This window comes from Ovis aries, chromosome 5 (assembly GCF_016772045.2).
Source record: "Ovis aries strain OAR_USU_Benz2616 breed Rambouillet chromosome 5, ARS-UI_Ramb_v3.0, whole genome shotgun sequence".
In the NCBI taxonomy this organism is placed as follows: domain Eukaryota; kingdom Metazoa; phylum Chordata; class Mammalia; order Artiodactyla; family Bovidae; genus Ovis; species Ovis aries.
The window spans coordinates 5,250,767-5,275,632 of NC_056058.1; the positions used below are offsets into that span (position 1 = coordinate 5,250,767).

At 50.6% G+C, this 24,866-nt stretch overlaps 1 protein-coding gene across 2 annotated transcripts in view; it reads left to right on the top strand.

Annotated features, from left to right (window-relative positions):
* Positions 1 to 24,866, top strand: part of UNC13A (unc-13 homolog A) — a 69,492-nt gene that overhangs the window by 22,521 nt on the left and 22,105 nt on the right. For both annotated transcript variants that reach the window (XM_042249679.1, XM_042249685.1), the window contains exons 10-29: positions 6,366 to 6,887; positions 7,394 to 7,502; positions 9,178 to 9,224; positions 11,022 to 11,100; positions 11,754 to 11,825; positions 12,091 to 12,310; positions 13,282 to 13,509; positions 14,629 to 14,770; positions 14,888 to 15,057; positions 16,036 to 16,151; positions 17,432 to 17,595; positions 17,950 to 18,100; positions 18,416 to 18,484; positions 18,798 to 18,887; positions 19,115 to 19,249; positions 21,167 to 21,300; positions 22,417 to 22,502; positions 22,698 to 22,824; positions 23,536 to 23,632; positions 24,007 to 24,150. In XM_042249679.1, the coding sequence (XP_042105613.1) occupies positions 6,366 to 6,887; positions 7,394 to 7,502; positions 9,178 to 9,224; positions 11,022 to 11,100; positions 11,754 to 11,825; positions 12,091 to 12,310; positions 13,282 to 13,509; positions 14,629 to 14,770; positions 14,888 to 15,057; positions 16,036 to 16,151; positions 17,432 to 17,595; positions 17,950 to 18,100; positions 18,416 to 18,484; positions 18,798 to 18,887; positions 19,115 to 19,249; positions 21,167 to 21,300; positions 22,417 to 22,502; positions 22,698 to 22,824; positions 23,536 to 23,632; positions 24,007 to 24,150 (2,902 nt within the window). The remainder of the gene's footprint in view (positions 1 to 6,365; positions 6,888 to 7,393; positions 7,503 to 9,177; positions 9,225 to 11,021; positions 11,101 to 11,753; positions 11,826 to 12,090; positions 12,311 to 13,281; positions 13,510 to 14,628; positions 14,771 to 14,887; positions 15,058 to 16,035; positions 16,152 to 17,431; positions 17,596 to 17,949; positions 18,101 to 18,415; positions 18,485 to 18,797; positions 18,888 to 19,114; positions 19,250 to 21,166; positions 21,301 to 22,416; positions 22,503 to 22,697; positions 22,825 to 23,535; positions 23,633 to 24,006; positions 24,151 to 24,866) is intronic.

A 24,866-nucleotide genomic window follows, 5' to 3' on the forward strand; every position in this document is an offset into this window, starting at 1 on the left:
AGGTGTTTGTGGTGAACCCACTGGGTGGCAAGCAGTGGCTTGGTGAATTACTGGTCATGGGTCTTCTTCTGAAATGTTTGCTCCCCAAAGAATGCATTTCCTTCATTAAAAGATGGGCAGGATGAAAATTTTTGAGTGTTCTCTACTCTCTTGTTGAACCTATACTTCGATTAATGCATGTGCGTGCCAAGTGGCTTCAGTTTGAGTCTGGCTCTTTGAGACCTCTGTCCATGGGATTCTCCAGACAAGAAGACTGGAGTGGGTTGCCATGCCCTCCTCCAGGGGATCTTCCTGACCCACGGTTCAAACACACGTCTCTTACAAGTCCTGCGTTGGCAGGTGGGTTCTTTACCACTATCACCACCTGGGAAACCCAATTCTATTAATATGACCCCTCAAATCTCTGCAGGATATTAGATCAGGGGCTTCCCTGGTGATCCAGCAGTTAGGACTCCACACTTCCAATGCAGGGTTGTGGGTTCTATCCCTGGTCAGGGAACTAAGTTCCCAAATGTTTCACGGCATGTGGCCAAGAAAATTAAAAATAGAACATGTAAGTAAGTAAATAAATAAGATATTAGGCTCAGTTCACACATACACCGGGGCCTCTGATATAACAGAGTTGGAGGTAAACCCTGTAACATAGGTCCAGGACTAGGCTGGGCCAAGTGTGGTACACTTGAGGTTGCCTCAAGTACAAAATTTAGAGGGTGCCAAAAATCTCAGGCATCAAGATCAATATGCCAGTGCAATATTTAAAAAAAAAATCAGAATGAGCACCAAAATAGCCCATGACAAAAAAATTCACCAAAATGTGTCTTCGTAAGAGTGAATTTTGTCGTATTTAAGTTGCACTTCAGTGAATTTTCTAAAAAATCCATGATGAGGAAAATACACAGTTTAAGTAAAAGCAGGACCTGAACCTGCGCTTGCAAGACTCGGCTGCACCTGCCTCATCCTGATCTTGGTTCTGCCATGTCTATAAGCAAGAAAAATAATGCTGGTTAATTGAACATTTATTACGTGCTAGGTTTTTTTGTTTTGTTTTGTTTTGTTTTACGAGACTTCCCTGGTGGTCCAGTGGTTAAGAATTCGCCTTGCAGTGCAGGGAATGCAAGTTCAATCCCTGGTCGGGGAACTAAGATCCCACATGCCTTGGGGCAGCTGTGAAAAATGAAGCAGAGAAAAAAAAAAAAAAAGAAGCAGAGAGATTAAGTGACTTTCTTAAGATCACACAGCTATTAAGTGACTGAGCCAGAATTTAAACCCTGTCAAGCAGACTTCTGAGTCTATGATCACAGACACGATGCCACACTGCCTATCAGCCCTAAAAAGACACCTGGGAACCCACATGCTGCAAAGTTAGCCTCCCAAGATCCTACAGCTGGACAGAAGTGGTGTTCTTTCTACAGCATCAGCAAGGACACCCACCAAGGAGATGGTCCGTTCTCTCTGCTCCCAGCAGCGCTTAGAACCACCCCTGGGTTGACCACATTCTGGCTGATTCATGTTGATGTTTAACAGAACACAAAATTCTGTAAAGCAATTATTCTCCAATTAACAATTCAGGGGCAAATCTGGTATTAAACATAACCATCCAGCCTCCTGAATGGCAAGCCTTCTCCAACTTTTGACAAAAACGTTAATGATGTAAACAAGTGTTGAGATTTGGAGAAATCCTCAGAATCACTTTATTTTGAATAAAGCAGTAAGAAAAGAAATCTTAAATGGTTTCTCTTTGTGCCATCAAAGTAAATGAGCTTTCAGAGTTCTGCCATCCAACATGGCAGCCCCAAGTGGCTTTTTAAAGTTAAATTTTAAACGCTGAGCACTGTGCTCTATCACTCAGTTGTGTCCAACTCTCTGTGACCCCATGGACTGTAGCCCGCCAGGTACCTCTGTCCATGGGTTTCTCAAGGCAAGAATACTGGAGTGGGTTGCCATGCCCTCCTCCAGGGAATCTTCCCAAGCCAGGGACTGAACCCAGGTCTCCTGCATTGAGGGTGGATTCTTTACCATCTGAGCCACCAGGGAAGCTCAAATTTTAAATAGTAAGTAAAATAGAATTTCAGTCCCTCCAGCATACTGGAAGCTTTTCAAGTGCTCAACAGCCATGCACGGATGGCTACTCTGTTGGATAGTATGGACAGGAAACATTTCCACTGGACAACACTCTAGAGAGTTTGGGGAAAACATAAGTTGGAGAAAACCTTGATAAGCTCCCTACTCAGTCTTTTTTCTTTACTTTTATTTTCTTATTTGTAGATTTGCTTTGCATAGGGTTTCTCTAGTTTGCAGCGAGTAGGGGCTACTCTTTTGTAGCTTCTCTGGCTTCTCATCACGTTGGTCTCTCTTGTCACGGAGCACAGGCTGTAGGCGCAAGGGCTTCAGTAGTTGCAGTATCTGGGCTCTAGAGCGCGGGCTCAGCAGTTGTGGCGCAAGGGCTTGGTTGCTGCACTACATGTGGAATCTTCCCAGACCAGGGATCCAACCTGTGTCTCCCGCCTTGGCAGGTGGGTTCTTACCCACTGCACCACCAGGGAAGTCCTCCCTACTCACTCTTTAGCACCATCCAGTACAATATTTTTTTTGCAGGTATTTAAACAAGTTGTATGTTAAACTTGCCTATGTTTTGCACATACCATAGAAAGTTCAGATAGTTTATAGATGACATGTGTTAGAAGGAACTTTTTCCGGAGCACTTTTGGATACAACTAGAGATTGTCATCGGAGAAGGCAATGGCGCCCCACTCCAGAACTCTTGCCTGGAAAATCCCATGGGCGGAGGAGCCTGGTGGGCTGCAGTCCATGGGGTCGCTAAGAGTCGGACACGACTGAGCGACTTCCCTTTCACTTTTCACTTTCATGCATTGGAGAAGGAAATGGCAACCCACTCCAGTGTTCTTGCCTGGAGGATCCCAGGGACGGGGGAGCCTGGTAGGCTGCCGTCTATGGGGTCGCACAGAGTCGGACACGACCGAGGCGACTTAGCAGCAGCAGCAGTAGAGATGATCATAAGAAGTAAAGTAACTCGGAAAGAGAAAGACAAATATTTAAGATATGGCATCACTTATACGTGAAATCTAAAACATGACATGATGAGCTTGTCTACGCAACAGAAAGAGAATTGCAGGCATAGAGAAGAGACCTGTAGTTGCCTAAGGGGAGGGTTTGGGAAAGGGATGGGATGGGAGTTTGGCTTAGCAGAGGTAAGTTATTATATATCGAATGAACAAATAACAAGGTCCTACTGTACAGCACAGAGAAACATATTCAATATCTTCTGATAAACCATAATGAAAAAGGATATAAAAAGAATGTATATATATAACTGAATCACTTTGCTGTCCAGCAGAAATTAACACAACTTTGTAAATCAACTGGGCTTCAAAAAAGAGAAAATAAAATCGAGCATTTAGTCCAGCCTCTTTATTTTTTAGGTCCAAGGAAATGAAATGACATACTCAAGGTAAACCACTTAGTGATGTAAGAGGGAGTAGAATTAGTCTTACCCTGGATTTACCCTAGCATCCTTCATTTAACTCCTTTGTGTGTGAGCAATCCTGAAAACAAAGAATTAGATCCCTTTCTGTTTGTATTAGTGACTTCCTTATTCCAAATATCTTCAGAAGCATTCCTGTCTCCCTAACAGTCTCTCCTACCATTTTTGCAACCACTATCATTTGTAAAGCATCATCACTTGCATATTCAAGCTGGCTCAGACTCATGCGATTATTGGAACAAAGTTTCAACATACGGGAAACAGCTGAAAGGAGAGTTAAGATACCAAATATAAAGAAAATATGAGCTCTTTTAGTAGGTGGAAAAGTCTTCTCTTGGAGGAAAAAAGCAGAAGAGTGCCCATCTTACAGATAGGGAAACTGAGGCTCAAAGGGTAGGAGCGAGTTGCCCGGGTCTCAAAGCAGGGTGTGCACAGAGCTGGTCCCGGACTCGCTCCCATTCTGTGTGCATGGGCTGGTCTTGTCCTTCTCTAGCCCTGGGTGTGTCTGTATGTCCCAGGGAGAGTCTGTTTATTGTAAGCAATCCTGGGATGGAATGAGGGGTGGGAATGGAAAAGGGGGAGCCCTGTCCACTCTTCCCATGAACAGGTCACACAGCAGAGAGCGGGTGCACAGGCAGAAACCATCCCGTGCCACCCTGGTCCTGCTGCCCAGTGTGGGCACTGCGTGTCCCCAGAGGAACAGACATCCCATCCTGCAGGTCAGGGCTTGGCTTAAGGGAGGGACACAACTGGATGCCCTGGTGGTGGGAAAGGGCAAGGTGGGCTTCCTGGAGGAAGGTGCCCCGGAGCTAGCCCTTGAAGGATAAATGAGGAGTCTGAGGAGAAGAATTCCAGGCAGAGAAAACAGCTCAGCTAAAGGTAGACGTGGCCAGATCACACAGGGAGGTACTTGGTGGCTAACTCAATGGGATCCAGGAGAAGCGTCTAGGATCAGAATTGTGTTGGCTCCCGAATGTCAGAGCTGGGGTGGGAGGTGTCTTGGGACCATCGGTCCCACCGTCTTGTGGCCTGGAGCGATTTACATGCTGCCTGGTGTCACAGGTGGGATCTGTGTGGGGACCCGAGTCCTAGGCGTGCTCCTTACTTGGGAACCCAGAATGTGTGGGAGTGATCTTTGGGAGTATTCACCAGCAGAGGGAGCTGGGAGTCTGTTCCAGCCCTATAATACCTAAGGATTCCCCCATCCTTGCTGTCTACAAGAACAGGCAATGAAAAGCAGTCAATCACACACATAGCTGAGCAAATAAGGATGGGGCGGGGCGGGGCAGGGGAAGCCCTGTTTGATAGCTAAGGCATCCCAGGGGCTGGTTGAGAAAGAGGATCCTCTTCACTGAGAGTGGAGGAAGTGTTTAAGACAAGGAACGCTGTTTATTAAGTGTCTGAATGAGTGGTTAGAAGGGGCTGAGAGATGGCCTGTGTGTCTGCCCTCATGCAGATATTTTTTCCTGGTTATGCTGAGTGTGATCCAGGGTGCATATAAAGAGCATATAATGTGGATGGGGGTAGGTTTGACCTGACTAGAGGTTGAAGGAGACTCAACTCACCCAAAGAAGTGCTGTTTCAGTGGGCACCAAAGGAATTTCCCAGGTAAAGCAGGCAAGGAAGGAGGCTCCTGGGGGAGCACAGCAAGAGCTAGGGCCCAGTTGTTTAGTTGCCTTCTGCTCTTTTTGCCACCCTGTGGACTGTAATCCGCCAGGCTCCTCTGTCCATGGTATTCCCGGGCTAGAATACTGGAGTGGGTTGCCATTTCTTTCTATAAGGGACCTTCCTGACCCAGGGATCAAGCCTGCGTCTCTTGCATCTCCTGCATTGGCAGGCAGATTGTTTACCACTGGTCCAGAGGTGGGAGCAGTTTAGGGTGTTGGAGGGACAGTCAGGAGGTCAGTGTGGCTGGAGCAGGGGGAGAGAAGGGAGGATGGAGGCAGCTGAGGGTAGGGAAGTTGGAGGGCCTGGGCCACACAGAGGTGCAGAGCATGGCATGGGGTTTTAGAGAATCTGCCTGTGATGTGGGAGGCCTGGGTTCGATCCCTGGGTCGGGAAGATCCCCAGGAGGAAGAAATGGCAACCCACTCCAGTATTCTTGCCTGGAGAATCCCATGGACCCAGGAGCCTGGTGGGCTACAGTCCATAGGGTCACAAAGAGTCAGACATGACTGAGCACCTAACTTTACTTTTATGGTCGAGTTTGGAACAGAGGAGGTCTGGGATTGGGTTTATGATTCCGATAAACCCCTTTGTGGCTTTCATGGAAAATGTTAATGTCCAGGAGAGAAGTGGACATTGAGTAAGACAGCATCTAATGGAGATGGCAGAGCCTGGCCTAACGTGGGGCCCAGGATGCAAGGAAGTGGACGCATTACACATATGTCTTTGAGGTGGAGCTGAGGGGGAGTCCTGGTGAATGGAGGGGGCTCAACAGGTGGAGAACCAGGCTGAGGCGGGGGTAGGGGAGACATCAGGGGACAGGGGCAACTATGTTTGGTGCAGGAGGGCTAGGTCTCCAAGGGGGCTGTGGCAGGGACACTCATTCGGGGTCCTCAACATGTGGGTGAATGCTTTACAGCTTCCACAGTGCCTAGATAGGCGTGCAGTAGGGCACTGATTTTGTCATCAATCTGATTTTATTGCCTGCCCCCCAAGATAGTCAGTGACCTAAGAACAGGTGTTTTGTCTCTTTGGTTCACGGCTGTGTTTCCCTGGTGCCCAGAGGTGCTTCACCAATGCTGGGAATAAAGGGAATGACCAACCCAGGGAATGACTGGGTGAGGGAACCTGTGTGACCAGGGCTGGGACGGGCAGCAGCTCTGTGCTCCAGCCCCTGAGCCCTGGCCCGACCCTGTAGCCCCACAGGCAGCAGCCGCTATGCCTCCTCAGGGGAGCTGAGCCAAGGCAGTTCACAGCTGAGCGAGGACTTCGACCCGGATGAGCAGAGCCTGCAGGGCTCTGAGCTAGAGGATGAGCGGGACCGGGACTCCTACCACTCCTGCCACAGCTCGGTCAGCTACCACAAGGACTCGCCACGCTGGGACCAGGATGAGGACGAGCTGGATGAGGAGCTGGATGAGGACCTGGAGGACTTCCTGGAGGAAGAGGAGGAGCTCCCTGAAGACGAGGAAGAGCTGGAGGAGGAGGAGGAGGTGCCAGATGACGTCCGAGGCTATGCCATGCGAGAGGAGGTGGCCGTGGCCGAGCCCAAGGACTTCAAGCGTGTCAGCCTTCCACCTGCCGCCCCCGAGAAAGAGGACCAGGCCCCAGCCATGCCCACTGAAGCCCCCGACGTAGCCAAGGTGGCCCCTGAGCCAGCCGTGCCTGAGGAAGTGCCTGCATCTGAGCAGGAGCCTGAAGCCCCCAAGGCTGAGGAGAGGTAATGGAAAGGGGCTGAGGGTGTCACAAGGTCACAGGGTCAGTGGCGTCATGGTAGGGTCAGTGTAGACCCGGGGAATGGGGAGGAGGGCTCTCACAGAGTCATGGGTCTAGGATGGGATAGGAGGGTCTTGGCAGTCAGAAAGGGCTCAGTGGGGTCAGAGTGGGTCAAACAGGGTCATGAAGGCATCTTGGGGGTTGTGAGGGGCTGGAGGGCTTTCCAGGGTTGGAGAGGTCGCAAAAGCATCAGAAGAATCTTGGGCAGATAGGATTACAAAGTTGCAGAAGGTCCAGGAAGGTGGCAAGGGGACACGGGGGACCCGAAGGTGTCAGAGAGGTGATGGGCATGTGGGAAGTGGGGAGGGAAACTGAGGACGGCTGGAGGCTCGTGGGTGGGCCATTGTATCTCTGAAGCGCCAGGGAGGCCGTGGAGGGCCCAGCATCACTTAGACAGTGGAGGGTGGAGAGAGCGCCGGCCCTGAAGCATCGCGAAACCCCTTGCCTCAGTTTCAGGCCACGAGAAGATGAGGAAGGCCAAGAGGGTCAGGACTCCATGTCTAGAGCCAAGGCCAACTGGCTGCGAGCCTTCAACAAAGTGCGGCTGCAGCTGCAGCAGGTGAGCGGCAGCAGGAGCCTGGCCACGCCCACGCCCCACCCACACCCGTGACCAGGCTGGCCACGCCCATTTCCCCACTCCTTCCAAGCCCCAGTCTACCACTGTGGTCCTTTCCCTGGCCCTGCCCATGCTAGCCCATGCCACCAACTTCCCCCTTCCTTAGCCCCACCCACACCTACCCTGGCTCCAGCCCCACCATTCTCAGCTCAGCGCCTGCCCAATCTGACTCCTCCCTAGCCCTACCCATGCCTACCTACTCTCCGGTGCAACCTGCTGGCTCCACCAAGTCACGTCCAACCTCCCCAGGGCAGCCCTGGATTTCTAAGTGGGAAAGAAGGAGAAGTGAAGTAGAACCTGGAGCTGAAATTAAGCTGAGAGCATGGCTACGGCCAAGGTCAGAGGCCAGGTTCATGGACAGGGATACAGGCCAGAGATAGGAATGGGCATCAGGGTCAGGGCAGCAGCCAAACATTAGTGTTCAGGGTTAGACTTGGTGTTAGGGGAAGAGGTCAGTGCTTGGGGTCACACTGGGTGTCAGTGTTGGGATTAGGGAAAAGTCTGAAGTCTGGTCAGTATTGGAAAAGGAATTAGGTGAAAAATAGAATTAATGTCAGGGTCAGGATAACTGTTCTAATGGGCAGCAGGAATGAGGCCTTTATTCATTCAGCCTTCTCTGGGCTGGGGACAGAGCAGTGTTGTTATCCAGAGCGACCTCCCAAACTGGGGTGAGGCTGGCAGGAGGAGGAGATCCTAAACAGACTCCCAAGGTCTCAGACCATCAATTATCGGAGCTACAAAAGTTTCAAGTCAAATTTCTTCTCAGTTGTGCAGTAGGATTTTCTTTTACTATACATTCCCATGGCTCTAGATTCAAAGAGTAGCAAAGAATATACTGTGGAAAGGCTGTTGACTAACTTTCCCTAAGTCAACAAATTAAATGAAAAATGCAGCAGCTACCCTTGTAATGAAACTAATAAAATGACAAGAAAAAGTAAACATAAGTGGGACCTCTGGGTTCCATAGAAGGGGCGTAAAGCTAATCTGGCAATCAGGAAAACTCACTGAAGGAGGTGATACTGAAAGTGAAGTGATATTCAAAATACTGGAACAGTATTTCAGGAGAAAGTGCCAGACCATTCTCCCTGCCCGCCACCACCCCCACCCCGTCCCCGCCCCCATGATGCCACCCTTTAGTTGCATGGTGGGAGGTGTTGACTTTGGGTCTAGATGAGACCTAAATGATAGATGGAGGCTGGTTGAGAATGAAGGTGGGAAAGCATACAGACAGGTGGTGCAGCTTGGGCAGAGGCCCTGGGGCATGAGATCAGATAATCAGGTGAGATAATTAAATAATAGGATCTTATGAGCCAGCCTCTAAGAATTCCAGGACTATAGAGCATGAGCTGTTGCTTGAGATGATGCTCAAAAAAGTCCTCCATTTTCAAGGGGACTAAAGTTCACTGAAGTTGGTGGAAGAGAGTATCTCCATTCTTCTCATTTTACAGATGGATAAACTGAGGCCCAGAAAAAGTCAGTGAGCTCCCTAAGGATACACAGTGAGGACTAGGACCCAGGCTTTCTGACTCTCAGCACAAAGGGGAGATGGTTGTGGGTGTGATACCTGTGCTGACCTGGGAAAGGGCAACCATACTGAATCTATCTATCTGTCCTGCAGGCCCGGGGAGAAGGAGAAATGTCCAAGTCCCTGTGGTTCAAAGGCGGGTGAGTAATGGATCTTGGTGGGGAGAAACAGGAAGTTTTGAATCCAGAGCCTGAGACTGGTTCACACCATAGCCTCAGCCCAACCAGAGCAGGGAGAGATTCCATTTAGACAGGAGACAGATTGAGCAAGAGTGAAAGAAACTCGTGACCAGCATGAGCCGAAGATAGTAACACATGATATCCTCACAATGAACCCACGGGGGGCCCACTGCCCCTATTTTACAGATGATAAAACTGGGTCCAGAAAGGTCGTGCCCAAGCCACTCATATAATTCACGGCCATTTCCCCCTAGACAAAATGTAAGGTAAAGAAGAAACCCACTTCCTGCATGATACAGCTGCAACCTTGGAGTGAATTTTTTGCTTCAGTTCCGCATTTCTCAGAATTTTGCTCCCATTCCTGGCTGTTTCATGATACTAGCTGTTCTTACATGGAACATTTTCCATGTCTAGTTTCTTAAGTTACCGATTTTCCGGGGTGCTTTTTCAGCATTTGTGCATTCCAGCACAATGCAACCCTTAATCCCTGATACAGGGAGATTAAGTGTGGTTAGGGGATGCGAAAGATGTCTGTAAATTGCACTAATATTTTAAATGGCAGCTGGAGGGTTACTACTTTCCCTTGTACATTCTTTGAAGCTGTGACTCCCAGGTGGGCAAGTGTCCCAGGTGAGCAGCCCTGGAAGCAGTGTCTGAAAGTGGGGCTCCTGTGCGCATGATTTATGCAGGAAGCGCTCTCAAGAGTGCTTCCCTCACAGGCAGGGCCAGGCCAGGGAAGCAGCCAAGCAGAGACAGAGTTCAGCTGTCCCCAAGCCTCTGTCTGATCCTTTAGGGAGTGCTGGTGCATGAATACCACCCCAGGGCTTGTCCAGGGTCATTGCCCACAGGCATCACTCTCATTGGCCAATGGGAACATTCAGGACAGTAACCATACCTGAACTGATTAGTCTCTCAGTAAAGTGGATTTGGACAGGCCGGCGGGCATCTGCCACAGCCCTCATTCCAATTCACCAGCTACGCCAAAGCAGCAGAGAGAAAATAGCACGTATACCATTTCCTGTTTCCTCCTTCCCATGGGCTTTGAAGTCCCTTCTTCCAGGCTAGACTTTAAATATGCACATATATTTCCAGTTTTGAGCATAAAGTTTTCATTGATTTCTTAAATATATTTTTATTTAGATTTGCCTTAATTTGAACTTTCATTAAATGTGGGCAACTGCATCATCTCCCCATTTCTCAGACCAGGAAGTTGAGGCCCAGTGTCTTCGTTTCTTAGAGCTGCAGAAACAAACTGCCACAAACGGGGCCCTTAAAGCAACAGCATTTATCCTCTTGTGGTTCTTGGAGGCCAGAATTCCAAAACCGAAGTGTTGGCAAGGGTCATACTGACATCTGTAGGGGAGAATCCTTGCTTTTCTAGCTTCTGGTAGGTAGTTGTTGGAAGTCCCCGGTATTCCTTGGGTGATAAATGAGTCACTCCAATCTCTGCCCCTATTATCACACCACCATCTTCTCCTTGTGAGTCTCTCTTCTTATAAAGATACCACTTATATTGAATTAGGAGTGAATCCTACTCCAGTATGATCTTGCCTTAACTAATTGCTCCTGCAATGACTCTATTTCCAAATAAGGTTCCATTCTGAGATACGGGGGGCTAGGTCTTCAGTGTATCTTTTGAGGAGACATAATTCAATCCTTAATACCTGGGGAGATAGGTATCCTCCCCAGGGCTAAGATAATGTCCGTTGAAGGAAGGGGGACTTCCCTGGGCCCTTGACGTCCCTGGATGTCTTGCAGCCCTGGCGGTGGTCTCATCATCATTGATAGCATGCCGGACATCCGCAAGAGGAAGCCGATCCCACTCGTGAGCGACCTGGTGAGCGCCTGTGCCCTCCCCTCCCCCAGCAGAGCAGCCCTGCCTCAGGCAGTGCTCAGCCTGTACAACTGCCCATGGCAGACCTGGGGCTAGGGGCTGGCCAGGCATTCTCGGAAACTAATGTGATCTGATTTCTATTCTGCATGCTGCCTGGACACTTCAGGCCATGGTGAGTGATGGCGACCCAGGCCCTTGACTGTCCTCCCCAGGCCCCCGCCCCGCACTGGGGTCCTCCAGCTGGCCCCCAGCACATGGGTTCTGGGGAGGGAGCCTTGGCATGTGCTGCAGCTCACTGGTGGGGAGGAAAGCAGCTGACTCCCCACTTTGGTTCATGCTGTGGCTGCTGGGTTTGTTCTGAGGCTGGTGACCACGGCCTAGTTCCCGAGTCTGGTCCATGGTGGTGAGGGAGGGCTGAGTCAGAGACGTGGAGCTGCTCCCCTTCCAGGGTCTCTTCTAACCTGGAGCTTCTGTTACTTCCCAATTTTTTTTTTTTTTTTTTGCCATTATGCTCTCACTGCTGTGACCTGTTTCCTGTTTGTGGCTGTGACCTGAATCGGTGGTTGGTGGCCTCAAACCGCGGATTCTGCTTGCGGCGATAACCCCTGGGTGTCAATGGACCCTTCTGACTCCCTTGGGGACTTCCCTGTTTCCAGTCCCTTGTCCAGTCCAGAAAAGCAGGCATCACCTCTGCCTTGGCATCCAGCACTTTGAACAACGAAGAGCTGGTGCGTGGGGCTCTTTTCCCCAGGTTGGAGGGTGGACTGGGGCTGGGGGCTCCTGGAGGAAAGGAAGTGGGGTGTGGCAGAGACAGGCACTCCTCACTTTACAGAATTCGACAACACAGCGCATCGTCTATGGATTCCGACAGTGTGGAGGTGGGGGAGGGACGGGGACTTTCCCATCCTCAGCAAGTGGAAGGGGGAGAGGGAGAGGGAAGAAGCCAGTGCCCCAGGTGAGGGCTCTATGTGACATGCCCTGCTTCCCCTGCAGAAAAATCACGTTTACAAGAAGACCCTGCAAGCCTTAATCTACCCCATCTCGTGCACGACGCCACACAACTTCGAGGTGTGGACGGCCACCACACCCACCTATTGCTACGAGTGTGAGGGGCTGCTGTGGGGCATCGCGCGGCAGGGCATGCGCTGTACCGAGTGCGGCGTCAAGTGCCACGAGAAGTGCCAGGACCTGCTCAATGCAGACTGTCTGCAGCGTGAGTGCTGGACGCTGGCGGGAGCCCAGCGGAGGCCAAGGGGTGGGACTGTTAATGATGGGGGCGGGGCTCTGGTGAGGGGCGGGGCGGGGCGGAGCTATGCTGCTGGGGAGTATTGGGAAGGGAGAAGTGCGGGAGGTCCTAGAGGGGTGCGGCAGGACTCAGGGAGGAGCTAAACTGTACACTATGGAAGGATGCGCGTGCATGCTCGGTCGTGTCCGACTCGGCGACCCCACGAACTGCAGCCCGCCAGGTTCCTCTGTCCATGAAGATTCTCCAGGCAAGAACACTGGTGTAGGCTGCCATGCCCTTCTCCACGTTTGGCAGGAGGGTTCTTTACCGCTAGCGCCACCTGGGAAGCAAATAAACTGTACAAGGGGAGGGCTTAATGGGAGGTAGAGGTTTTCCACGGAGAAAAATGGATTATGGTTAGGGTTAACTCAAAGGACAGAGAGGACTTAAGTTGGGCAGAGGAGTAAGAGAAGGGGAGGGACTGGGCGAAGGCTGGGGTCAGAGCAGGAGGGGACTCACGAGGACAGGAGGGGCTGACAGAGGGTGGGAACTTTAGAGGGAAAGGCCTGTTTCGGGGAGGATTCAGAGAGCTGGTAGGAGCTCTGATATCTCTAGTGCTTCCCAAGTAGCTCAGTGGTTAAAAAAAAAAAAAAAATCCGCCTGCCAATGCAAGAGACTCGGGTTCGATCCCCGTGTCTGGAAGATCCGCTGGAGGAGGAAAATGTAGGTTGCCACCCGCTCCAGTATTCTTGCCTGGGAAATCCCATGGACAGAGGAGCCTGGCGGGCCACAGTTCATAGGGTCTCAAAGAGTCAGCCACAGCTGAGCACCCACTGCTATCTCACCTGAACCCCGTATCTGCCGCAGCGGACGAGGAAGCCCTGGAGTAAGAATCAGGGCTGTCGCTTCTGGGACGGGGTGCACTGTGTAAGGTGACGCCTGTCTGCGTCCATCCACAGGGGCGGCGGAGAAGAGCTCCAAGCACGGGGCGGAGGACCGGACGCAGAACATCATCATGGTGCTCAAGGACCGCATGAAGATCCGGGAGCGCAACAAGCCCGAGATCTTCGAGCTCATCCAGGAGATCTTCGCGGTGACCAAGACTGCACACACGCAGCAGATGAAGGCGGTCAAGCAGAGCGTGCTGGACGGGACGTCCAAGTGGTCGGCCAAGATCAGCATCACTGGTGAGGCCGCGGAGTGGGGGAGGGGCTGCCACGGGGTCCCATCTGAGCCTCCTGCGCTCCCTCCCAAGCTCCTTCCTTCCCTTTGCTACACATATCTGAGGGTTTCCGTGACTTTCTCATGGCTGGGTGTACGCATTTGCGCCCACAGTTGGGCACATATGTCCCCAAACGCTCGGTTCGTAGACGCTAGAACCAGACCTGAAGAAGAGATGAGGGCAAGCAGTTTATCTGGGAGGTGAACCCAGGAAGCACCCAGGAATATTGGGAAATGACACCAGGAGGGAATAAGGACTACTAACTGGCTCTAGTAAAGAACCTGCCTGCCAATGCAGGAGGCATAAGAGATGCAAGTTTGATTCCTGGGTCGGGAACACCCCCTAGAGGAGGGCATGGCAACCCACTCCAGTATTCTTGCCTGGAGAATCCCATGGACAGAGGGGATGTAGGGCTACAGTCCTGGAGGGCTACAGTCCATAGGGTCGCAGAGTCAGACACGACAAGCGATTTAGCATGCGCGCAGGGCGCCACCTAGCAAGCGATGTAGTGGACACCTGCAACCACTAGGGGACAGTATTGAGCTCCCAGACCTGAGAGGTCTTCCCTCACCCTCCTTGGGATTTCCCTGGAAACAGATGACAAGATGAGGATTTCAGGGCAGATGGGTATCCAGGATGTTGTCCCAGAAAGTCCCAGTGGGAGATGGAGACTTGGATGGAGTGGGAGATGCCAGCAGGAAGGATTTAAACAAGTAGTTAAGCAGGGCTTCCAGACCCTCCCTGAATTTGGGAGCAGCGAGGTAAGAAGCTCAGAGGAGGGTGCCAGTCAGGTCATACTGCGGGCAAGTGGCGGCTCAGTTCTTCTGGGGACCTTATGGGGGCAGTGTAGAGCATGGGCCTGAGAGTGACCCGCCCCAGGGGTGACCCTGGGGCACCTTCACCTTCTTCACTGGGTGAGGTTTCCCCGCGTTGCATGCGCAGTGGGTATGCCCACGGCTCCTGTGGCCAGGGCAAAGCCCTCCGTCCTCGGCACAGGGGTTGCCTGTGGGGCCTGCGGGAGTGACTGTTCTTGGCCTGCCTCCTCCTGGAGCCCACATGTGTATCTGTTTTGTGTGTCTTCCAGTGGTCTGTGCCCAGGGCTTGCAGGCAAAGGACAAGACGGGATCCAGTGACCCCTATGTCACCGTCCAGGTTGGGAAGACCAAGAAACGGACAAAAACCATCTATGGAAACTTGAATCCCGTGTGGGAGGAGAACTTTCACTTGTAAGTGTCTGGCTGCGGCCCCCCATGCGGAGCTTCCTGTGGGGGCAGCTGAAGGCGGCGGGGGTGGAGGGGGGCGGCTTCAAGAGCCCTGCCCCGACCTCCTCCTCCCCTCTGCAGTGAATGCCACAACTCCTCAGACCGAATCAAGGTGCGCGTCTGGGATGAGGACGACGATATCAAATCTCGCGTGAAGCAGCGGTTCAAGAGGGAATCCGATGACTTCCTGGGTCAGACGATCATCGAGGTGCGGACCCTCAGTGGCGAGATGGACGTGTGGTACAACCTGGGTGAGCAAGGGTGGGGTTCGGGGGGGGGCAGGGAGGGGGAGGACCAGCCGAAGTGGGGAGCCCGGCTGGAGGGAAGAGAGTGTGTCCAGAGGAGTTAGTCTAGGAGCCCAGTCTAATCAGGAGGCAGGGTCTGTGGGGCCCCATCTGATGAGGAAGGCAGAGACTGTGAGCCCAGTCTGACAGGAGCAGGAAGCCCCCAGGCTGAGAGGGTGAGCAGAACCTAGGCATCTCTTAGTTCAGTTTGGCAGAGTGAGGGAGGGACAGAATCTCCATATCCCATTCTGATGCCGGAGGCAGAAAGAAGATCAGAGGGTCCTTCTAGGAGAGAGGCACAGAGCCAGGCATCTAAGCTAAGAAGGGGAACTGAACTTTGAGAATCCAGCCTAAGGGAAGAGGGAAGAGGTAGATTCCTAATCTGAGAGCCGGGGCCATAGACCCAAGAACTCTAAGAAGATGAGTAGGACCTGTGAGCCCACACCAAGGGCAGAGGAAGAACCCCAGTCTGAGAGGGGTGAGCAGAGTCTCGGAACTTCTTAGTTTGGTTAGAGGAAATCTAGATCTCCCATTCTGATGGGGGAGGCAGGAAGCAAGACCTGAGGATACTAGTCTGAGGACCGAGGCACAGATCCAGGAATCCTGTCTAAGAGAATCAATCAAGTAGATGCTGGGGAGCTTGATCTGATGAGGAAGACAGAGTCTGAGAGCTCAGCCTCAGGAAGAAGCAAGGCTCTGAGTGTAAAGAAGGAGATGCAAACCAAAGCATTTAATCTGGGAGAGGGATCTGGGATCCTAGTTAGAAGGCAGACACAGGGCTTAAGAATTCTAGTCTAATGGGAGAGACACAAGTCCAGGGAGCCAATCTAAGGAGAAACTCCTAGGCCTTGTCAAGGAGTCTGGGAGGCCTGCAGTCATGACATGTGAAAGTAGCCGGGGGCTATACGGGGAAGTTCTGACACTGCCATCATCTCTGCTCTGCAGACAAGCGGACTGATAAATCTGCTGTGTCGGGGGCCATCCGGCTGCACATCAGTGTGGAGATCAAAGGCGAAGAGAAGGTGGCCCCGTACCACGTCCAGTACACCTGTTTGCACGAGGTGAGGCCCGCTGCTCCACCTTGCCTTTGAAGTCCAGCTTCATCCCCCACGTTCCCTCCGCTCACCACTCCTACCTGCCCCAGCTTCTTCTTCCTCTTTCTGACCACACCATCCACACTCCTCTGGGCCTCTGAGACCGTCCCCCATGCCATTCTTTCTGCTCCGAAAACTCCTCCCCATCAATCAAGTTCCATCTGCAGGCCCCCCTCCTCTGGGAAGGGGAATGGACTCCCACCAGCAAACTCCAGGTCTTCCATCTGTCTCAGCCCTGAACACTCACAGTTAGGTTCTTTGTGCCAACGTTCATCTCTTCTAACTGCCTCGGGGTTCCTGGAGAGAACTCAGTTTGTTGGTTGAATGGATGAAGGCGTGCTGAGTGGATAAAAAGTGTGTGAAAAGATGAAAGGATGGGTGGGTGGATGTGTGGTTGAATTGTTGGAAGTACAGATGAGTTGAATTGGTGAATCGGAGATAGTTGGATAGATAGATGGGTGAGCAGATGGATGGATAGATAGATAATGGGTGGAAAGATGGATGGATGAATAACTTGATGGGTGGATAGGAGGGTGATGGGTGGTTGAATGGGTTGATAAATTATTAAGTGGAGAGATTAAGCTGTGGGTAGTTAGATGGGAGAGAAGGGTGTGTGGTTGAATTAGTTAGAGGGAAGTTTGTGTAGACAGGTGAATTTGGGGTTGTGGGTAGGTAGGTGAGTGGATAGATGAATGGATGGAAGGAAGGGTGGGTGGACACATGTGTGGTTCAGCTACTGGAAGTATAGGTGTGTGGATGGGAGAATTTTGGAGTCGGTGGGTGGATGTGTACGTGCACAGACAGGTGGGTGATAGATGGGTGGATTGATGGCTGATGGCCAGAAGGATGAATTATTGGATGGACAGTGAAGTTGTGGGTAAATGTATGGGATGGATGGATGTGCGGTTGAATTTTTGAAAGAGTGGATAAGTGAACAGGTGGGTTTTGGGGCAGTTGTATTGATGGGTAAATGAATAGATGGATAGCGAGATGGATAGGTGGGTAGATGGGTGGATGGGCAGACGTACAGATGGATGGGTGTGTAGCTGAACTGTTGGAAGGATGGATGAGGGATAACTGAAATTTGGGGTAGTTGGATGGATGGATGGGTGGTGGATGGACCAAAGAGATGAATGAATTAGTGAGTAAACAGATCGGTGAATGAGGTAAGCTGCCCTCTACCTGGGATCTCTGGCCCTTTGTGTCCCCTTATACTCTCGATGACACCTTCTCCCTTGTGGTGGCAGAACCTGTTCCACTTCGTGACAGACGTGCAGAACAATGGGGTCGTGAAGATCCCAGATGCCAAAGGTGATGACGCCTGGAAAGTTTACTATGATGAGACAGCGCAGGAGATTGTAGACGAATTTGCCATGCGCTACGGCGTCGAGTCCATCTACCAAGCCATGACGTAAGGCTGCAGGCTGGGGTGGACATGAGGTGCAGGAAACTGGGGGGGGAGGGGTGGCTGCCAAGCGGACACTGGCAGATCTGGGGTGGAAGGGGCTCTTGGGAGGGGAATCCAGAGAGAAGATGAGTGTGGTCGGGGTTCTGTAATTTTCCTGGAGGCTAGGGAAGTGTCATTGGTGGGAACCTGAGTGACAAGGATGAGAGCTGGAGATGGAGACAGATAGGGCAATTCAGAGAACTCAGAGGGCAGAATCGAGCAGAGGGTAAGGGTATGGTTTGACGGGTTGGCGGGCTGTCTTAGAGGCATTCTGGGGTCTGGACACCAGACCCAGTGCTTCCCATTCCCTCCTACCAGCCACTTTGCCTGCCTCTCTTCCAAGTACATGTGTCCTGGGGTGCCTGCCGTCATGAGCACCCTGCTTGCCAACATCAACGCCTATTATGCTCACACCACCGCCTCCACCAACGTGTCTGCCTCCGACCGCTTCGCCGCCTCCAACTTTGGGGTCAGTTCCAGGAGCAGAGGCCTAGAGATAAGGGAGAGCTTGACCCTGTGCTGGTCAGACCTCATGTGACTCCCAGATCCCCAGTCTGGACCTCACTTGCTGTGTGATTTGCACCATTCCGTTCCCCTCTCGGAGCCTAATTTTGCCCCTGTGCTGAATGGAAATGGATGTTATGAGGGGTCAGTTCAACAGTGGATGGGGTGTGCGAGGTGTTTACCAACCTCTTAGCCAGTATGTCAGCCAACTTTGGCCGGTGCGCTTGATCCCCAAGTCCCTGCTTTTGCCCAACCTCCTCCTCCACCTCTACCTCCTCAGAAAGAGCGCTTTGTGAAGCTCCTGGACCAGCTGCATAACTCCCTGCGGATTGACCTCTCCATGTATCGGGTGAGAAGTGCATGTATGACGGTTCACTCAGCACATGCATGTGTGTGCCTGAAGGGGACTGCTACCAGCAAGCATGTATATCGGAGAACCCGTCCTAACATGTGGAATGTGTTCCTCCAACACACGTGCACAGGTGTGGGCAGCACCTGCTCAGCACGTTTAGTACCTCCAAGAAGATACCCCCAGATACTTCAAGGTGTTCTCAGTTGCCTCTAACACACCTCTTGAAACTTGGAGGCTCTTGTGTCTCCCCTAAAACACAATCGCCCATCAACCCCTAGCCTTCTGCCATAACCCCACCTCCCTCCCATAGAATAACTTCCCAGCCAGCAGTCCAGAGAGACTCCAGGACCTCAAATCCACTGTGGACCTTCTCACCAGCATCACCTTCTTTCGGATGAAGGTAGGTAAGGGGACCTAGTTCCATTAGGTCTCTGAGAAGGATACTCCAGGACTCTTAGGTCCTAAATAAGTAACATTTTGTCTGGAAAGCAGGGCCCTTTCTCAGTGACCCTGTGCTTTCATGTTCCTATGTCATTTCCTTAAACACAGATCCACCTGTAGCAACTTTCTGGGTACCTCCTGTCCCCAGTTTTGCACAACCATGCCCTTCTCCCTTCCTCCCTCCAGGTACAAGAACTCCAGAGCCCACCCCGAGCCAGCCAGGTGGTGAAGGACTGTGTGAAAGCCTGCCTCAACTCTACTTATGAGTACATCTTCAACAATTGTCATGAACTGTACAGTCGAGAGTACCAGACTGACCCGGTGAGGACCCCGGATGAGGCAGAAGGGACCAGGGGGCTCTAACTAGACCCTGGTCTGAGTCTTACTTCCCAAGTGATTTAACTCTTCTCAACCGCCGTATCTTCCCCTGTAAAATGGAGTCATAAACCCACACCTCAGGATTGAGGAGGAAATTCAATGAGATGCAAGCTTTAGATAAAGTATAGTTAAGTACTTAGCATCTGGTACACAGTAGGAGCTCAATCAGTTTGGTTTTAGGGGCTTCCCAGGTAGCTCAGTGGTAAAGAATCTGCCTGCCAACGCAGGAGCCGCAGGAGTCAAAAGTTCAAACCCTGGGTTAGGAAGATCCCCTGGAGGAGAAAATGGCGAACCACTCCAGTATTCTGACCTGGGAAATCCCATGGACAGAGGAGCCTGGCAGGCTACAGTCCATGGGATCACAAAGAACCCGATAGGACTGAAGCATCTGAGCACAAACTTAGTTGAGCCTGGCATAGTACAGTGTGCCTGCTGTAGAGTCCCTGTTCAAGAAATGTTGAGTTGAATTGAATTTCTTCAGTTCAGTCTTGAACTCGATTTATTTGAGTATTTATTTATTTATTTGAGATCTTTCAACACATTGTTTACACATATAATATCCCAGGATTGTCAATGCGGTCAAGGAGTTTATACTCTATTGGGGGTAAAGTGTATAAATTGGAAATTTACAACCGGAGTTATTAGCGCTGGGATGGAGAAATCACAAGAGGCTGTGGGAGCTGAGCCCTTGCATCAGCTTGGGCTTCTGATAAGAGAGAACACATAAGCTGAATTCTGCTCAATTTTCTTTTATTCTGTTTATTTACATTGAGATGACTAGAGTTGAAATCAAGTAGCTCTTAACTGGGTTGGGATGAAGTAGATTAAACTGAGTTTGGTTTAGTTCAATTATTAATATAATAATCAGTTTAGGTCTGTTTATTTCTATTCACTTGACTTAAGTTAAAATTGCTCTAGGCTAAAAAAAATTGTTCTGGGCTAATTAAGTGAGCATCACCAAGTTGGAGTTGAGTGAAAATTTATTCATTTCCATTTAGTTTATTTGAAATTGTTCTTGACTGGGTTGAATTGGCTTGAGTTAGGATGAGCTTGACTGTTGGATTAGGTATAGTTGAGTTCAGTTGAGTTGGACTTATTTCAGTTGAGTTTAACTACCAATATTCTCATTTCCATTGATTGACCAAAGTTGGATTGAGTTGGCCTGAGTATGTTCGGCTGAGATAAGTAGGTGAAGTTGGATTGGGTTGACTTGGGTTGAATTGAATTAGATTACTTTAGGTTGGATTGAGTTCAAGTTGATGTATTTCCATTATTTTGATTTAGATTGATGTTGATCTTGGGCACATTGGTTAGGTTCAATCCAATTGGATTAATCTGAGTTTAATTCAATCCTGTTAAGTTTAATTCTATTCATTCGGTGTAATTGGCCCTGTTCCACTGAATTAACTCTGAGAACTGCCATCTGTTAAGCTGAGTAGTCCTGATTTGCATTTATTTTGATTCTGTTCGGTTTAGTGGGCTTGAGTTTGTTCAGCTAAATTCAGTTCCACTTGTTTTTATGAGTCTAATTAAGCTTCGTGAGCTGTGTGGACATGAGCTCTCTCGGGGCCTGTTTTATCCTTGTTGTTCAGTTGCTAAGTCGTGTTTGACTCTTTTTGACCCCACGGACTGCTGCATGCCAGGGTTCCCCATCCTCCGCTGTCTTCCAGAGTTTGCTCAAACTCAAGTCCATTGAGGCCAGTTTACATGAGTTTAATTCCTTTTCAAGAAGACCTCCCACCTGAGTCATAAACATGTTAACTGGGCCCTTCCTCCCTAACCTCCTGCCCCTCAATAATGAACTATCTGAGCTGCCTACCCCTGAACCCTTGTGACCAACATCCCCACTGTTCTTTCCAGGCCAAGAAGGGGGAAGTTCCCCCAGAGGAACAGGGCCCCAGCATCAAGAACCTCGACTTCTGGTCCAAGCTGATCACCCTCATAGTGTCCATCATTGAGGAAGACAAAAATTCGTACACTCCCTGCCTCAACCAGTGAGTTCTGTGTCTGTGTAATTAATTACCTGGAGGTCATCATGAGTGTGTGTCACGATTTTGTGTCTTGTGTGTAAAGGCAACCCTATCTAATTATATATGAAATGTGTATATGGGGGCAGCTGTGCGTGTGGTTGTGCCTGGATGAAATACAGCGTAATTTGCACACAGAATTGTGCATATGTACACAACCACTGGTCTAGTCAGACATGTATTTTCTATGTGTTGATGTACGTAACAGTGTGTACATGTATATATAGTTTTATGTGTCTGTAGGCTCATAAATAACAGTAGTGTTGCTCGAGTATTCCCTGTGTGTTATACTCTGCTAAATCTTTTGCATGTACATTGCATTATCTCTTATATGAGTGAATGTAATTTTGTGTGTAGTTGTGGTCCGCGGGTTTAGTTGTTATTTGTGTACAGTTGTATACTTTAGTATGTGATGTGAATTGGGTAATTATGTGTGAATGTGTGTACAGTTTTGGTTTGTGGCTTTACGTGTCTGTAGAATTTTCATCTGTGTTAACTGAGTGAGCTATGGTGTTTTCTTGCTCCCTGAGGTGAATGCTAGAAGGGCTCCTGGCTCTGGAGTGCCAGCATCTCTTGGTTACTCCAATATTAAGTTCAGAGCAGGGATTTTGGATGAATGGACCAAAGGGTGGACAGATGAAGGGATGTATGGACAGGTGAATGGAGATGGATAGATGAACAGATGGATATACAGACAGGTGGATGCATGGATGGGTGGATGAATAGATGGATGGACAGATGGCTGGATGGATAAGCAGATGGATTAATAGGTGGATGGATGAATAGATTGGCGGACGGCAGTTGGGTGAGTAAAAGAATGAAGGCAGGAAGAGATGAGTGGTGAGACGGGGGATGGGTGAAGAGACAGATGGGTGAGTGGGGTAGCGAATGCACGGAGGGATGGATAGCTGGAGGCTCAGACAGAAGCAGGCCTCAGTGCAGAGTCACTTAGCAAGTCAGTGGCTATGCGTGAACTTGAATCCAGACCCCTTGCCTGTCCCCCACTACCCTGTAGGACTGGGACGGCCAAGCAGCCTGTCTGCTTCTGTCTGCCAAGGTTTCATACTTCATGACCTTCACTAGGTTTCCCCAGGAGCTGAACGTGGGTAAAATCAGCGCTGAAGTGATGTGGAATCTGTTTGCCCAGGATATGAAGTATGCAATGGAGGGTGAGTGCCCCCCACCCCCACATCTCCCAGCCTGGAAGCAGCGGTTAGCTGTGCCTCAGTGTCCCCCCCTAAGGTGGTGAGTTCCCTGGTCCCTTGTATTGGAGGTCTGACCTCAGTGGTGGCCTGAGTGGGCACTGCCAAAGCAGAGAGCGGTAGACACCTCCGGCTAAGTTGCCCCCTTGCTTTCCCCACCAGAGCACGATAAGCATCGCCTGTGCAAGAGTGCCGACTACATGAACCTCCACTTCAAGGTCAAATGGCTCTACAATGAGTATGTGGCTGAGCTGCCTGCCTTTAAGGACCGAGTGCCCGAGTATCCTGCGTAAGTCCCCTGTCCTGAGCCCAAGCCAGAACTGTAGTGCTGACAGCTAGGCTGAAGTCCCAGATGGGAGAGTTGACGTCCTCTGAGTTCCCTGGGCATCAGACAGCGAGACTGAGGTCCCGGGCAGGAGAGTTGACCTCTTCAGAGCTCCCTGGGCATCAGGGGGGCACAGGTGGGGTACAATCCCAGTGTTCTCCATTCTCAGCTGTTGAACTATGGACTTCTCTAGCCAGACAGTTAATGATCAGAAGATCCAGGAGCCATGCTGAGCAGTCCCACTTGTCCTTTCTCCTTCAATCCCTTCGCCAATTCTATGAGATAGGAGTATTGTCATTTCTACTTTGTGGATTAAAAAGTAGAGGATAAAATACTGAAAGATTTGCCCAAGGTGATGCCCAGTTAGTAACAGAGCCAGGATTTGACCTCGGGACGTTTGACTCTTGGGCTGTGTTGGAGAGTGGGATGGTCACCATTTACCAGGACCTACTGTGTGCTGTATCAGGATCTCAGAGAATAAACCCACCTGCCCAAAGGCAGTTTACCCACCAGGATCCACATGTCTGGGCCTGGCTCTGACAATGGTCATTCAGTCCATTTCAAGGGTGAAGTAGGAGGGGAGCTGGGGAGTGGCCACCCAGGCCATAGGTGAGTCTGAGCAGAGGATTAGGGAGACAAGAGATGGTAGGGCCCCATCTTGGCTGTCCATTCCAGGTGGTTTGAGCCCTTTGTCATCCAGTGGCTGGATGAGAATGAGGAAGTGTCCCGAGATTTCTTGCATGGAGCCCTGGAGAGAGATAAGAAGGATGGGGTAAGAAAAGTGATCCACCACCAAGCTTCCAGTCTGCCCACAGTGGCCTCACGACTTCTGGGGTCCATTGAGATCCAATCTGGGGGCAAAACTGCCCTTGGGATGAGGCCAGTCTCTGGAAAACATGTCCATCGCTGTCTTGTTCACAGTGTTGATGGGTCTTTTGTTCCTCTGTCAAATGAATGAGAGGTTATCAAGCCTGACCTATCCCCCTGCGTCCACCTCTGAGCCCTGGCTCTGAGTTCACCTTGCCCACTCTCCATCTCACTGTCATCCCAGGGCATTCTGGTTCTCCCTGTAAAGCAGGAGGGTTGGACTGCAGAGACTGTCTGGCTCTGACCTCTCTCCTCCTTCCATCCTCCCTTCCGATGTAGTTCCAGCAGACTTCAGAGCATGCCCTGTTCTCCTGCTCCGTGGTGGATGTCTTCTCCCAGCTCAACCAGAGCTTTGAGATCATCAAGAAACTCGAGTGTCCTGACCCCCAGATTGTGGGGCACTACATGAGGCGCTTTGCCAAGGTTTGGGGTGTGGATGGGGTCCAGGTGGGGGATGGAATAGGGTCAAAGTTGGCGTTGGTGTTGAGGTGGGATTGAGGTCAAGGTTGGGGTTGTTGAAATCACTGGTATTAAGGTAGGGGTTGATGCCCATGTTAGGATTGGTCATGCCATAGACATTGGAGTTATGGTTGGAGTTTAGGGTTGGGTTTCGAGGTTGGAGGTTGGGTTGAGGTTAGGGTTGAGGTCATTGAGATTTAAGTTGGGATCAGGGTTTGGGTTGAGAGTTTGAGGTTGGGGTTGAGGTCAGGGTCATAGTTAATGTTGGAGATGAATTCGGACCTGGGGTCAGGGTTAGGGGTGAGATTGAGATTTGGGTTAGTTTTGGGGTTACTATTAGGACTGGGACTCAATCAAACATTGAGTTTGGAGTGAGTACTGGGATTTATATAGAATGTGAGCAGGTGTTGAGGTGAGTTTGAAGGTTGGGGCCATTGACCTGGGGTTGAAGTTCAGTTGGATTGACTTTAACCTGGGGTAAAGTTGAGGATTGCAGATAGGAATTGGGATTCAATTTGGGACTGAGTTATGCTTGTGCTTGGGGTTAGGTTAATATGACTGTTGGGTTGCTCTGAAGAGGAGCTATGTCTGTGTGAAACAATCATCTTCATTGGTGATGTCTCCCCTTCGTCATGATGGTCATCCTGGGTGGAGAATTCGCCCAGCCCGGTGGTCCGTCT